General features: G+C 53.2%; 1 protein-coding gene across 2 annotated transcripts in view; it reads left to right on the plus strand.

The window, feature by feature from the left end:
• The first annotated feature begins 1,138 nt into the window (after positions 1 to 1,138).
• Notch4 (notch receptor 4) overlaps positions 1,139 to 14,979 on the plus strand; it is a 24,404-nt gene continuing 10,563 nt past the window's right edge. The window contains exons 1-18 of one of the 2 annotated variants that reach the window (XM_021185856.2): positions 1,139 to 1,356; positions 2,127 to 2,208; positions 2,299 to 2,594; positions 4,202 to 4,549; positions 5,029 to 5,151; positions 5,258 to 5,494; positions 5,583 to 5,738; positions 6,700 to 6,894; positions 8,437 to 8,550; positions 9,192 to 9,305; positions 9,374 to 9,496; positions 10,384 to 10,543; positions 11,866 to 12,011; positions 12,236 to 12,388; positions 13,254 to 13,371; positions 13,595 to 13,682; positions 14,221 to 14,371; positions 14,751 to 14,935. In XM_021185856.2, coding sequence (XP_021041515.1) covers positions 1,290 to 1,356; positions 2,127 to 2,208; positions 2,299 to 2,594; positions 4,202 to 4,549; positions 5,029 to 5,151; positions 5,258 to 5,494; positions 5,583 to 5,738; positions 6,700 to 6,894; positions 8,437 to 8,550; positions 9,192 to 9,305; positions 9,374 to 9,496; positions 10,384 to 10,543; positions 11,866 to 12,011; positions 12,236 to 12,388; positions 13,254 to 13,371; positions 13,595 to 13,682; positions 14,221 to 14,371; positions 14,751 to 14,935 — 2,856 coding nt within the window. In that variant the 5' untranslated portion in view covers positions 1,139 to 1,289. The remainder of the gene's footprint in view (positions 1,357 to 2,126; positions 2,209 to 2,298; positions 2,595 to 4,201; positions 4,550 to 5,028; positions 5,152 to 5,257; positions 5,495 to 5,582; positions 5,739 to 6,699; positions 6,895 to 8,436; positions 8,551 to 9,191; positions 9,306 to 9,373; positions 9,497 to 10,383; positions 10,544 to 11,865; positions 12,012 to 12,235; positions 12,389 to 13,253; positions 13,372 to 13,594; positions 13,683 to 14,220; positions 14,372 to 14,750; positions 14,936 to 14,979) is intronic. The other variant, XM_029471297.1, reaches the window with a different exon arrangement.

Raw genomic sequence — 14,979 nt, forward strand, 5'->3', positions numbered from 1 at the left:
GACTCCAAAGCTGTCCTGGGTCCTCAGGGAGAGTGAGCCCTGGGCATTACAGCACACACTATAATCCCAGCACTTAGGAGACTGGAACAGGATGCTCGTGAGTTTGAGGCTGGCCTTCACTACCTGGTGAGTTCCAGGCCAGCCTGGGCTACAGAATGAGATCTTGTCCAAAGTTGAGGGGTTTTTTTTGTTTTTGTTTTTTTGTTTTTTATTTGGTTGGTTGGTTGGGTTTGTTTGTTTGCTTGCTTGCTTGCTTTTAATAAAGATAAAAGGAGGTAGCATGAACTTTTTGGGGTAATGAATTCCCTTTATGGTTGTCTTTTTTTATAGATGACTTAAATTTTATGTCTTGACTAACATCTTGACTGTACCCCAGCATCCTTTGTGGGGGAGAGAGGTAGAGGTGGATAAAATAGAGTGTCTCTTTGTTATTGGTAATGACAATATTTTACATTCCTCTCTGAAGGAAGGCCAAGCCTCCAGACTCGTGGTAAAGTATCAGTGTAGAACACAGGAAGCCTGGGTTCCATCTCCACTCGGAGGAGGGCCCAGCGTCCTCTCCACTCCCCAGGAAGAAGCTAGGCATGGAGTCACGTGCCTGTAACCTCAGCAACCAGGTGGCAGCTGCAGAAGGATCCCACGGGTTCCAGGCCAGCCAGGATGATTCGCACAGCCAGGATGATTGATGCGCACAGTGAGATCTTGTCTCAAAATACCTTTTTAAAAAACTAACACCCCCAGAAAGAGCCAAGGAAAGGTCTAAAGATCCCCTAGGTTGCCAAAGTGACCAGTTTCAGTTCAAGACAAGTTGCTGCTCCTTTGAAAAGAGGGTGTGTCACACCAGAAACTGAGAATCATCTCCTTGTCCCAACACCTCTGTCTATGACCTGCCCTTCCTGGGTCACAGTAGCAGTCCCTTACCACTCCCAGTCCTGTGAAAAGGAAGCCATATTGACCATTAAAATGACAGGAACTCCCCCATTTGGCTGACCCCCCACCCTGGGCCCTAAGAGCAAACCAGCTCCCCTCCTGGCCAGCCACACCCCTCTCTTACTCTCACTTGTCTTCCGTCACACACACACCAACCTCTCGCTCCCCCCACCCCCCCATCAGTAGGGTGTCCAGGACATTGTGTGACTCAGGAAACAGCTCAGACTGAGGCATGCAGCAGGCTCAGGAGGAAGAAGGGCGGTAGAGGCAGAGGAGGTGGCCTTGCCTGGCCACAAGGGCTCTGAGGGTCCCTGCCTGAAGAGAGAGAGGAGATCTCGGACAGGGGCAGGCGCTCTGGAATGCAGCCCCAGTTGCTGCTGCTGCTGCTGCTCTTGCCACTCAGTTTCCCTGTCATCCTGACCAGAGGTGAGGGGGTGGGGGCATTTCTCTCTTGGGGAGATGCTTGGTGAGGTCAGGGAAGAAAGCCAAGTCCCAGGCTCTGAAAGGACACTGGAGGGAGGAGATTCTGTCCCCTCAAATGGGGACAACCTGCAGGGAAGGCTGACTGACTCCGGGGCTACAGGAGACCCAGGTTTGTGCCTGGTGCTAGGGGTGGTGCCTGCTGTGGGGTGGGAAGGAGGGTGTCCATGCCCAGGGAGAAGCCAGCTGGTTCTGGAGTAAGAGGGACAGACAGACAAACAGGAGGAAAAATGGACTGCCTGTTATGGGGAAGAGGGGAGTGAGAAGCAAGAGATGGAGACAGAGAAAAGCCCACCAGCTCCCTTTCTGTCCAGATGTCCCCACCCCCAGTGGCTCATTGCTGGCCTTTCCTGAAGGAAATCCCTTAGGTATCTCAGCCATTCACATCCCAGGAGCGCCCTTGGCTCCCTCCTAAGCCCTGTTGCCCTACTTCCGGGGGATTGAACTTGGGAGACTGGAGAATAAACAGGAAAGGGGTGGGAAGAATAACAAGCTATGAATGGAAAGCCTGGGACTAGGCTGGGACAAGGGTACCCTGTGGAGACTGGGACTGGGGTGTGAAGGCAGAACCATGCACCTGGGTAACATGGGGTGGGGGTGGGGGAGTGCTGAGCTGCTGGTCAGTGGCCTGTAAGGAGGACCTGGTGGAGGAAGGGCAAGTCATCTGGAGGCCCTTGGGCCCTGGTCTCCATCTCATCTTCCAGTCTCTTCTACAGAGCTTCTGTGTGGAGGATCCCCAGAGCCCTGTGCCAACGGAGGCACTTGCCTGAGGCTGTCTCGGGGACAAGGGATCTGCCAGTGAGTGTGCATCATAGGAGCGGGACCTGGGGAGACAGGATGGGGAGGAGGAGGGGGAATCACTGGCCTGAAATGTCCCTCTACCCCTAGGTGTGCCCCTGGATTTCTGGGTGAGACTTGCCAGTTTCCTGACCCCTGCAGGGATACCCAACTCTGCAAGAATGGTGGCAGCTGCCAAGCCCTGCTCCCCACACCCCCAGGCTTCCGTAGTCCTACTTCTCCACTGACCCCTCACTTCTCCTGCACCTGCCCCTCTGGCTTCACTGGTGATCGATGCCAAACCCATCTGGAAGAGCTCTGTCCACCTTCTTTCTGTTCCAACGGAGGTCACTGCTATGTTCAGGCCTCAGGCCGCCCACAGTGCTCCTGCGAGCCTGGGTGGACAGGTAAGTACAAACAGGAGGAGCCTGTCAGTCATTCTTGTTGCTGAGACTAAACTCCCCACAATGGCAGTAGCTGCCTGAAGGAAGGAAGGCTTTATCCAGGCTCAAGGTCTGAGGGTTCAGCATCCTGGCAGGGAAGTCCTGGTAGAGGTGACAGCCCAATATTGAACAGTCAAGGCAGAAACCCAAAGCTGCCAGATCATACAACATTTACAGTCAAGAGCAGAGAGAACAGCAACACCCTTGCTTGCTTGGTCTCATCTAGCTTTCTCCTGCCTTACATAGTTTGAGACCCTCACCTAGGGAATGGTGCCACACGTAGGGAATGGTGCTGCCCACAGTGGGCTGAGCCCTCCTGCATCAATTATCAGTCTAGACAATCCCAAAGACAAGCCCACAGGGCAACCTGTCCTAGGCAATTCCTCAACTGAGGCTTTCTTCTCGGGTGATCTGGGTTGTGGCAAATTGGTAGACACGACTAACTAGCACACAGACATAGATAAGTGCTGGTACATGGCTTGCTTGCTTTTTATGCAAGTCCAGAACAGCAATCCGGGAATAGTGCTGCCCACATTCAGAGTAGCTTTCCCCACCTCAATTATCCCAATCTGTAAACTCCCTCACGGACATACCTTCTGGCCACGGCAGGTGTTGGGCACACATGTGGTGCACAGACATACAGACATATGCAAAACACCCGTAAACATGTAAAAAAAAAAATCTGTAAAATGGAAAAAAGTAAAGAACAGGACAGTCAGGCCAGCAAGACTGCTCAGTGGGTAGCACCTGCTTCCAACCCTGGCAGCCTGAGTTCAATTGTGGGATCCACACCATACTGTGGAAGGAGAGAAACAAAAGAGTAGAAAACAGGGCTGGAGATGGTAGCTGAGCCAGCAGAGTGTTAGCCCAGCATGCATGAATCTCTGGCATTTGATACAATGGTGCATACTTCAGCTGTAGAGGCTAGAACACACGCCCATACTAAAGAAGTATATGCAGGAGGATCAGCAGCTCAAAGTCAGGCTGGGCGGTGGCCCAGCAGTAAATCCCAGCATTCAGGAGGCAGAGGCAGGAGGATCTCTGTGAGTTAGAGAGTAGTGTTGTCTACAGAGCAAGATCCAGGACAGCCAGGGCTATGTAGAGAGACCCTGCATCAAAAAAGGAGAAAGAGGAGAAGTTTGAAGTCATCTTTAGATAATGCTAATATTAGACCTTGACTTAAAGAAAACCAGAATCTGAACAATAATACCAACAACAACAAGAAATCCACTCAGAGAGTCAAAGTGACGCAGCAGGGTACCACTGCAGGGAACCCTTGTCCCAAGGGTTCTCAGGTAAGGCAATTTGTAAAACTCCCACTGTTAGCTACTTGTGCTTTCCAAAGTAGAGGGTGTGAGCAGTCCGCACACAAGCCTCCTACCTAATGTACAGCAGAACAAAGACAGGCCATGGAGCACCAGGGTAAACGGGCTTGAGAAAACAGGCGGGAAAGGGGAACGCAGTCAGGGCTCCTGCACACAGACCGCTGAGCACACTTCGATGCATAAACTAGACCAGGGCAGTGCCTGAAACCGCCCCCTCCCCCACTCCAACCCTGTGCCCTGCTGCAGGTGAGCAATGCCAGCTCCGAGACTTCTGCTCAGCCAACCCCTGTGCCAATGGAGGCGTGTGCCTGGCCACATACCCCCAGATCCAGTGCCGCTGTTCACCTGGGTTCGAGGGTCACACCTGTGAACACGACATCAACGAGTGCTTCCTGGAGCCGGGACCCTGCCCTCAGGGCACCTCCTGTCATAACACCTTGGGTTCCTACCAGTGTCTCTGCCCTGTGGGGCAGGAAGGTCCCCAGTGCAAGCTCAGGAAGGGAGCCTGCCGACCTGGAAGCTGTCTCAATGGGGGCACCTGCCAGCTGGTCCCAGAGGGAGACTTCACCTTTCATCTCTGCCTCTGTCCCCCAGGTAAAGCCTCCTGGGGCTCTGCTGCACCCCACCCCCGCCCCCTCAGGCTCGGTTTGTTTCTGCTAAGGTTGAAATAAATCATATTATAGCTATAGGTCGGGCTGGAATAATAAGCCAGGTGTGTCTTTGAGTGGCAATACGTATTTGTAGAGAAAATGAGCCACTTATTAATAGGACTGACAATAAAATAATAGCTATTGTTACTTCGTAGAATGTTGTTTGAGCTTGTAGTGTACCAAACAGTGAATATTTTGAGTTGGAGGCTCATCCTGATCATAAGATGGAATATGCTGGTGGCTTGGTATTGCTAAGATAAATAAAATTCCTAAATTTAAATTAATTAGAGGGTGGGGGTATTGGTAGTGGAATTTATAGACTTAGAGATAATGTAAGTGAAAGAGTTGGTGCAATAATAAATAATGATATTGAGGTTGTTAAATGGCGTACAGGCTCCATGACTGATTCCATGATCCTGACAGGTTTCACGGGGCTGGACTGTGAGATGAACCCAGATGACTGTGTCAGGCACCAGTGTCAGAACGGGGCCACCTGTCTGGATGGGCTGGACACCTACACCTGCCTCTGCCCCAAGACATGGAAGGGTGAGTTGTTCAGAGCAAATTTGTGGCGGCATTAGTGCCTGCTCCCGGCCTCCCTGCCCACCAGGCTCCCAATGCCAGCCCTTGTCCCCTCTCCATGCCCCTACAGGCTGGGACTGCTCTGAAGATATAGATGAATGTGAAGCCCGGGGTCCCCCTCGCTGCAGAAACGGTGGCACCTGCCAGAACACAGCTGGCGGCTTTCACTGTGTGTGCGTGAGTGGCTGGGGAGGCATAGGCTGTGAGGAGAACCTGGATGACTGTGCGGCCGCCACCTGTGCCCCAGGATCCACCTGCATCGACCGTGTGGGCTCCTTCTCCTGCCTCTGCCCACCTGGACGCACAGGTACAGACGGAGGGCATGGTGGAGGAGGCATGGAGGGCAAAAGAGAGCACCAAGGGGCCGCTACAGCCTTGCCCTCGGTCTCCCACAGGCCTCCTGTGCCACCTGGAAGACATGTGTTTGAGCCAGCCGTGCCATGTGAATGCCCAGTGCAGCACCAACCCTCTGACAGGCTCCACCCTCTGCATATGCCAGCCTGGCTACTCAGGATCCACCTGTCACCAAGATCTGGATGAGTGCCAAATGGGTAAGGGTCCCCGCAGAGCCCCTGAGGCCAGCCAAGCCCTCCATTACCAAGAGAGGACAGGCAGGGCAGTTGATTTATCAAACTGAAAAACTAAACCAGCCGGATGGTGGTGGCACACACCTTTAATCCCAGCACTTGGGAGGCAGAGACAGGCGGATTTCTGAGTTCGAGGCCAGCCTGGTCTACAAAGTGAGTTCCAGGACAGCCAGGGCTATACAGAAAAACCCTGTCTCGCAAACCGCACCCCCCCCCCAAAAAAAAAACCTAAACCAGGCATGGTGGCACATGTAATCCCAGAACCCAAAGCAGGAGAAAGTTTCAACTACATATTGTGTTCTGGGACTTCCAGAGGTTCATGAGTCCCTGGTGGGGCTGCAGAGAGAGGTCCATGGTTAAAGCAGTAGCCACCAGGGAGGGAGGACTCAAGTTCAAATCCCCAGATCCCACATTAGTACCAAGTGGGCATGAGGGCCCCTCTGTAATTCCAGCCTCAGAAGGCAAAAGACAAGGGGTGCTCAAAACAAGCTGACTGGACAGAGTAGCTACACCCACAACCTCTGTGTCTGATGTAGAGACCCCTGTTTCTGTGAGTGGGGCAGCGGGGAGTGGCTGAGGGGAATTCCCAGCATTAGCCTTGGACCTTCACATTTACACACCTGTGTGCTTACCCACACGTGCGTGTGCCCACACACAAAGTGATGTGTGTGTGTGTGTATAACAAAACAACAAAACAGCTTCACATTTTCTCTGCATTGAGTCTGGGTTTGGCTCAGCTCTTCTTCCCAGCGCTGAACTCTCCAGAGTTCATTGCCCCATCATCCTCCACTATAAATACACAGCCCCCTTCCCAGTTCTCTCATCTCCACAGACAGGTGCGCCCCCCACACCTTCCCTGTCAGTTTAGACTCCCTGTCCTCTCCACCCCAGCCCCCATGGACTCCCAAATCTTCTCTCCTCCCAGCCCAGCAAGGACCCAGTCCCTGTGAACATGGCGGCTCCTGCATCAACACCCCTGGCTCCTTCAACTGCCTCTGCCTGCCTGGTTACACGGGCTCCCGCTGTGAAGCTGACCACAATGAGTGCCTGTCACAGCCCTGCCACCCGGGCAGCACCTGCCTGGACCTGCTTGCAACCTTCCACTGCCTCTGCCCACCAGGTAGAGCTGGGTGGGACTGTGGGTGGGTGAGACGGAGAACTAACTTTGAACCCAAGGGGAATTGCCTAGCCAGAGTGACTGGCATCAGGCTATCCAGCAAGCATCTTTCTCTCCCTACACCACCCCTAGAAGGGCAAGCTGCCCTGCAGTGAAAGTGTACACTTTGAAGTTCAGGGATACGGTGCTCCACCCACTTCATGATCATCACAGAGTATGCGTCCTGGTCCACTGTACACAGTGAATCAGCCAAAGAGGACAGAAAGGCAGTTAGTACATGTGTGAGCCCAGAATTCACACACACACACATATACTAACATACACACACATATACACATACACACACTTAATCGCACACTCTCCAATGTAGAGATGAAGTGCAAAGCGTTGAAATACCACATAGGCAGTGCACTGGAATTGGTGCAGTAGCAGAGGGATGCTGGAAGGCTCCCAACACCATGCCCACCATGACCGTCTTATCAAGAAGGAATCCCCATCTCATAATTAAAAAACTGGACACAAAGATGGGGAGTGACTTACCCAAGGTCACGCCTCCAGTGAGGAGCAGAGCCCAGCCTCCACCCGGGCTTCAGCAGTGCTGACCTCCCCACCCCACTCCCTACTGGATGCCAGGCATTACCCATGCATCGTGGCTCAGGCCATGCATAGACATGCACAGAGACGTGGGAAAACTGTTCGGTCATCCAAGGGACAAGTTACATGAAGCGAGGGTGTCAAGGCAGATCCCCAGGAAAGGGGGGGTGCAGAGAGGTGAGGAGGTTGACCATGAGGTCATGGAGACCAAGATAAACCTAAGGGTGGAAAATGGGAGCCACTCTGCTGTCCTAATGCCTTTCTTCAAATCCTCCTTCTCCACACCATCACTACTGCCATAACCATTAAAACCATTATGGCCACAACCAACAGCATCCCCATCTCCATAACTACAACCACTACCACCACCACCACCATCACTACCCACCATCAGCACCACCACCACCACAACCCCACCATCACAACCACCAGCAGTGCCACCATTTTACCACCATCATCACCACCATCACCACCAGCAGCACCACCATCTCCGCCACCATCATCACCACCAGCAGCACCACCACCAGCAGCACCACCACCATCACCACCACCCACAGTACAGAGGCCTAGGTAGTACATGAGGGCTGAATCACCCTCCAGGCAGATGTCCATTTCCCATCTATACTTCAAGAATCTCCAGGCTGGGCAGCCCATGGGCAAGCCCCACCTCTTAGGTACACAGAAAGGACTTCAAAGGCACTTCCTCTCAGCCCCCTGCAGGTCCCCTGCTCCCTGAGCCTTAAGCCTGAGGGAGGCGGACCTGCCCACCCACCCACCCACCCCCACTCTGAGCCGCTAAGTCTCAGTGCTCATCAAGACAGCACAAGCAGGGGGAAGGGGGATGGGGGTTTCTGCAAGTCCAAGGCAGAGCTGCTTCAGAGCCTAGGTACCCCAGGCAGAAAGCCCACTGGCCCTGGCTGAGGCCACCTCTCACCCCATCTGTGTCCTCAGGCTTGGAAGGGAGGCTCTGTGAGGTGGAGGTCAATGAGTGCACCTCTAACCCCTGCCTGAACCAAGCTGCCTGCCATGACCTGCTCAACGGCTTCCAGTGCCTCTGCCTTCCTGGTGGGTGAAGATTCTGGCCAAGACAACCTCAGTCCCCTGGGAACCTAGAGACCAGCCCCCTGCCCCCAAAGCAGCCTGTGTTTCTCCTCCTCCTTTTCGGCTCCCCCAACTCTCCCACCCATTCCCCCGCCTTCCCTTGCTTACACCCCAGCCTCACTTCTGTGAAAAATTGAGTGCTCTATCTGCAAGTACACCTGCGCGCCAGGAGAGGGCACCAGATCCCATCGTAGATGGCTGTGAGCCACCATGTGGTTGCTGGGAATTGAACTCAGGACCTCTAGGAGAGCAGCCAGTGCCCTTAACTGCTGAGCCATCTCTCCAGCCCAGGGACAGATTCTTTCTGTATCAATGCTGGGGACAGGAGGCAGGGTCTCACACATGCTGGGTAATCACTCTGCCTCTTAGCCATACTCCCGGCCCAGGCTCCATCCCTACTTCTTACACAGGAAGAAATGAGAGCTGGAAGGGAAACTGGGTAGCTTGCCCACAGCCCAGCAAGCCTAGTAGCCAGCAGGGGCTGAGCTCCACTCTCTCCCGTATTGCCCAAATGCCTAGAGTCTCCTCAGAAGACCCACCTTTGTTCACCCTGTGCCTCTCTGCACGTCCTTGAACACCCTCCCTCCCGTCCCCTCCCCCACCAGGATTCACCGGCGCCAGATGTGAGAAAGACATGGACGAGTGTAGCAGCACCCCCTGTGCCAATGGGGGGCGCTGCCGAGACCAGCCTGGAGCCTTCCACTGCGAGTGTCTCCCAGGTAACTGAGGCTCAGTCACTAGAAGAGGGGACCATCTGTGCGATTCCTAACCCACCCCTCTGCCACAGGCTTTGAAGGGCCACACTGCGAGACAGAAGTGGACGAATGTCTTAGTGATCCCTGCCCCGTGGGAGCCAGCTGCCTTGATCTTCCCGGAGCATTCTTCTGCCTCTGCCGTCCCGGTTTCACAGGTCAGGGGACAAGAGAAAGAACTGGGAGGGTGTGTGAGCCCGCTGCAGGTGAGGAGGAGGCCACTGGTGGGTGTTGCATGGTCAGGATGACTAAAACAGAATGAGAACGGCCCTCCATACACTGGCCAGTGAGAGCTAGGAGCGTGGCTAGGAAGCAAAGACCTTGCTGAGTATGCAGGAGTCCCTGGGGTGCCCAGCACCAGAAAAAAACAAGACAGGATGAATAAATAAGCAAGTGGGTAAAAGCAAACAATCGTAAACTGACAATCTGCACTCAGAACTCAGAATCCGGGGGACATGGATGACAAGAAGTCTGACCTCCACTTGTGCGCCTGTGGCCCATGCACGCCAGCATTCACACACCACAGATACACACTACACACACACCCTCACACCACATACATACCACACAGTCACACATACCACACAGTCATACACATACCACACATAACACACACATACACACACAAACCACACACCTACTCATATACACACATCAAATGCACACACACCCATACACATCACACATACCACACATTTCACACATACTCACATACCACACATACTCACATACCACACATATACAGCTCACACACCACACACACATACACACCTCACACACACCACATACATCATAGGTACACACACCACACGAACACTCACATACTCATACATACACATACACAAACAGGACACGATCATATACACACACACTCAGAGCACAGCGAGGTACAGCACAAAGACAAGGACGTAGGAAGAGAGAGTGAAAGTGAAGAAAGGACTTGTGCACAGTGAGGAAGCCACACCTGGAGGTGACCTTTGACCCCTCAGGACACAAAGGGACTTTCTTTCCTCGTAGACTCATCTCCCCAAACCCTCCCACACAGGTCAACTTTGTGAGGTTCCCTTGTGCACCCCCAACATGTGCCAACCTGGACAGCAATGCCAAGGTCAGGAACACAGAGCCCCCTGCCTCTGCCCTGACGGAAGTCCTGGCTGTGTTCCTGCTGAGGACAACTGCCCCTGTCACCATGGCCATTGCCAGAGGTAACCCCTTCAGTCTTCCTTCCATCATGCCTCAGCTAGGATGAACAGCAGGGGCAGGGAACAGACTAGTGGGATAGGACTAATGGGGGAACAGGAAGGAGACACCAAGCTTCCTTGGGAAAGGGAGGGCACAGCTGAGGAGTGGTACCTAAGGAGGGGAGGTTTGAGCATCACAAAGGAAGAGAAGAGGGTCAAAGCACAGAGGAGACTGGCTTCATCCCTCCCTACATTAATACCTATGGGCATCTTCCTGTGGACACTTCCCAACACAGGGCAAACCAGGTGTGTTGTCACCTGCCTGGAATCCAAGGAAAGGCAGATGGATCTGTACCAAGGCAACACTCCACTAAATAGTGAGCTCTGAGGCTAGCCTGGGCTACAGGAGACCCTGGAGAGAAAGGGATAGGGATACAGAAAAGGAGAGAGATACAGAGACAGAGAGACAGACAGAAAATAGGCAGAGAGACAGACAAACACACACACACAAAGAGAGAGAGAGAGAGTCTGTCTAGTTGGCAGAATGTCTCATCCACAGCTACATAGTAATTTGGAGGCTCAGAGGCTAGCCTGAGCTACCTAAGACTCCCTCCCTGCTTTTTATCCCCTCATTTTATCTTTCTTTCTCTCGTTCTTTCCCTTCTCCTTTTGTTTGTTTTGTTTTTCGAGACATGGTTTCTCAGTGTAACCCTGGCTGTCTAGGACCTAGCTCTGTAGACCAGGTTGGCCTCAAATTCACAGAGATTCTCCTGGCTCTGCGTCCCAGTGCTGGGATTAAAGGCGTGCGCCACCACGGCCCAGCTGAGACCCTTTTTTTAAAGGGAGTGGACCTTGGAGAAACCTCCAAGAAGTTACAGTGGTTAGGAGTACTAACTGCTTTTGCTGAGGTCAGGGGTTTGAGTCCCAGCATCCACGTGGCACCTCAGATCCATCTGTACCTCCAGTTCAGAGGACCTGACATTCTATTTTGGCCTCCACAGGCACCAGGCACAACATGGTGCCTAGATATGCATGCTGGCAAAACACCCACAAACATAAAAATAACAAGTAAAGTAACTTCGAGACAGGGTTTCTCTGTGTAGCCCTGGCTGTCCTGGAACTCACTTTGTAGACCAGGCTGGCCTTGAACTCAGAAATCCGCCTGCCTCTGCCTTCCAAGTGCTGGGATTAAAGGTGTGAGCCACCACACCCGGCTGTAAAGTAACTCTTAGTGGAAAGAGAAAGAGGCTAATGAGACTCCCGAAGCCAAAATAGGGGCAGTCCAGAGTCCAGTCAACAAAGCAGGGAGGGAAAGAGAGGACTCTTCGCTTCTTCTTTATGGCCAGATCCTTGTGTGTGTGTGACGAGGGCTGGACTGGACCAGAATGTGAGACAGAACTGGGTGGCTGCATCTCCACACCCTGTGCCCATGGGGGGACCTGCCACCCACAGCCGTCTGGCTACAACTGTACCTGCCCTGCAGGCTACCTGGGTGAGTCTTCCCTATATCACATACACTGCAGCCTGCAGCCCCACTAATCACACCTGTGGCTGAAATCTCTTCCAGGAGAATTGGTGTGAGCTGTGGGGGACACAGGTGACTCTTAGGGGGTAGAAGGAAGAGGCTGGATGGAGCAGGGAGTTTATAGGCTAGGAGAGCAAGAAGACAGAGAGAGAAGAGAACCCCACGTTTTCAGAGCTTACCTGTTCCCTCAGGGTTGACCTGTAGTGAGGAGGTGACAGCTTGTCACTCAGGGCCCTGTCTCAATGGTGGCTCCTGCAGCATCCGTCCTGAGGGCTATTCCTGCACCTGCCTTCCAAGTCACACAGGTCGCCACTGCCAGACTGCCGTGGACCACTGTGTGTCTGGTAAGTGCTGCCCTCCGTCTGAATCACAGCTGGTTACAGGAGCTGGGCTGTGAGGGGGTGGGGTGTAACACTGCTCTGATATTTATTTTTCCCTTAAAGATTTATTTATTTTATTTACTTGAGTACATTGTAGCTGTCTTCAGACACGCCAGAAGAGGGCATCCGATCCCATTGCAGATGGTTGTGAGCCACCATGTGGTTGCTGGTATTTGAACTCAGGACCTCTGGAAGAGCAGTCAATGCTCTTAACCGCTGAGCCATCTCTCCAGCCCCTGCTCTGACATTTTTGACTGTAGGCTGGGGATACAGTTCAGTCGTGGAGGGAATGCCTAGTACCCAAGAAGCCTTAGATTCAATGACGAGCATCACAGGGCAGGGTGGTACCCGATGCAACCCCAGTCCTCGAGGGAATGGAAGCAGAGCAGAGGAACAGGAGTTCAAGGCCATTCTTGGCTTATGCGTCCATTTCAAAGGGACCCTGTTAAACAAATACATTAGAGGTTGAGAAATGGTTCTGAGGGTCCAGGCCTTTGACCTAAAGCCCCAGAACTCCTGTGGCAGAAGAGAACTGACCCTTCAAGTTGTCCTCTGACTTCCACATGCCTGATGTGACATGTACAGAACCCTGCCATATAATATAAAGTCGTACATGTGTATATATACATGAATAATGTATATAAGTGTACATCTTATTAAATTATTTATTAAATAAATAGATAAATGGATAAATATACAAAACAAATGTTAGATAGCAGCACAAAAGTAAGTTGTATTGGTGAGAGGTATCCTTTGTGTTGTGTGTGACCAAGGTCACAAGCCAGATTACAGGCATGGAAGCCAAACCCTCACAGACTCCTCTCTCCAGCCTCGTGCCTCAATGGGGGTACCTGTGTGAACAAGCCTGGCACTTTCTTCTGCCTCTGTGCCACTGGCTTCCAGGGGCCGCACTGTGAGGAGAAGACTAACCCCAGCTGTGCAGACAGGTAAGGGAGCCGTGCTGTGAGGCCCCCAAAGGGAGCAGAGGAACCCTCAGCCTCCCCCAGACCCGCTCTACCTATCCTTGGGCTCGGTGCTATCACAGCCCCCTGCCCTGTGGCTGCCCCTCCCCCACTATCTCCCCACCACCACACCTATTGCCTCACCTTATACACCTCCAGTCTCCCAGAACAGACTTTCTTCCTACAGTGCTGTCTTTGCCTTGTCCAGCCCCTGCAGGAACAAGGCAACCTGCCAAGACACACCTGGAGGGGCCCGCTGCCTCTGCAGCCCTGGCTATACAGGAAGCGGCTGCCAGGTGAGGTGCCATAGGCCAGATGTGTCAGTGAGGGAGGCCGGAGAGCTCTAGGTATTGGGATCTTGGGATCTACAGGATGGGCAACAGGGAAACTCGGACACATGAAGGGATGTGTGGAGGTCCAGAAGCATCTCACTTGGGTGTGAGGTAAAGGAAAGAAAGAAAAGCAGGGTGCAGTCGTGTAGGTCTATAATCTCAACACTTGAGAAACACAGGCAGAAGGATCAGGAGTTCAAGGCCAGCCTCAGCTACATAGCAAGTTTGAGGCCATCCTGGGGTAGATGAGACCCTACCCTACATGCACGCGCGCGTGCACTCACACACACACACACATGCCTGTGGGTGAGGATATACGAAGGATAAATTTCTCATCCTGGAGGCTGTTCTGAAATGTGAAGCCAGAGGTCAGAGAGAGTCACCAGCCTGGGCCATTTGCGAGCAAGTCACCTTAGAAGCGATTTTGAGGGAGCTGCAATTGGAGAGGCTCATCTCTGAGTCCCAGAAACCTTCCCATCTCCTGTTCTCACCCAACCCTCAGACTCTGATAGACTTGTGTGCCCGGAAGCCCTGTCCACACACTGCCCGATGCCTCCAGAGTGGGCCCTCCTTCCAGTGCCTGTGCCTCCAGGGATGGACAGGGGCTCTCTGTGACCTCCCAGTGTCCTGCCAGAAGGCCGCGATGAGCCAAGGTACCAGACCCAGGACCAACAGAGCGGCGGGGAGGGGTGTCCTCTTATGTCGAAACCCTCAAAGCAGCCACACAGCTTGTGCCACAGCCAAAACAGCCAAGAGTATTTTATTCTACAGTTCAACACCCAGGACAGTCCTACACAGCTCTACTCTGCTACCATATTCAATATCAACGGCCCAGACAAGACTTAACCCAAACACTAGGGCCAGGCCTCACCCAGAGCCACCCGGCTCTACCAGGGTCGAAATACCCCTGGAGTGAGCCAATACCGCCCAACTGCACCAACATCTCACCCGCACAGTCTCTTGTGGAACACTCTGGGTCAGGGGCATCCTCTCAACCAACTTAGATGCATCCCTGTCTGTCTGTCTTTCCAGGCATAGAGATCTCTGGCCTGTGCCAGAATGGAGGCCTCTGTATTGACACGGGCTCCTCCTATTTCTGCCGCTGCCCTCCTGGATTTCAAGGCAAGTTATGCCAGGATAATGTGAACCCCTGTGAGACTAATCCTTGCCATCACGGGGCTACCTGTGTGCCCCAGCCCAGTGGCTATGTCTGCCAGGTAAGAGGTCTAGAGGAGTAGAGATGGGGGGGGGGGGGGGGGGG

This window comes from Mus caroli, chromosome 17, assembly GCF_900094665.2.
Source record: "Mus caroli chromosome 17, CAROLI_EIJ_v1.1, whole genome shotgun sequence".
Taxonomy (NCBI): domain Eukaryota; kingdom Metazoa; phylum Chordata; class Mammalia; order Rodentia; family Muridae; genus Mus; species Mus caroli.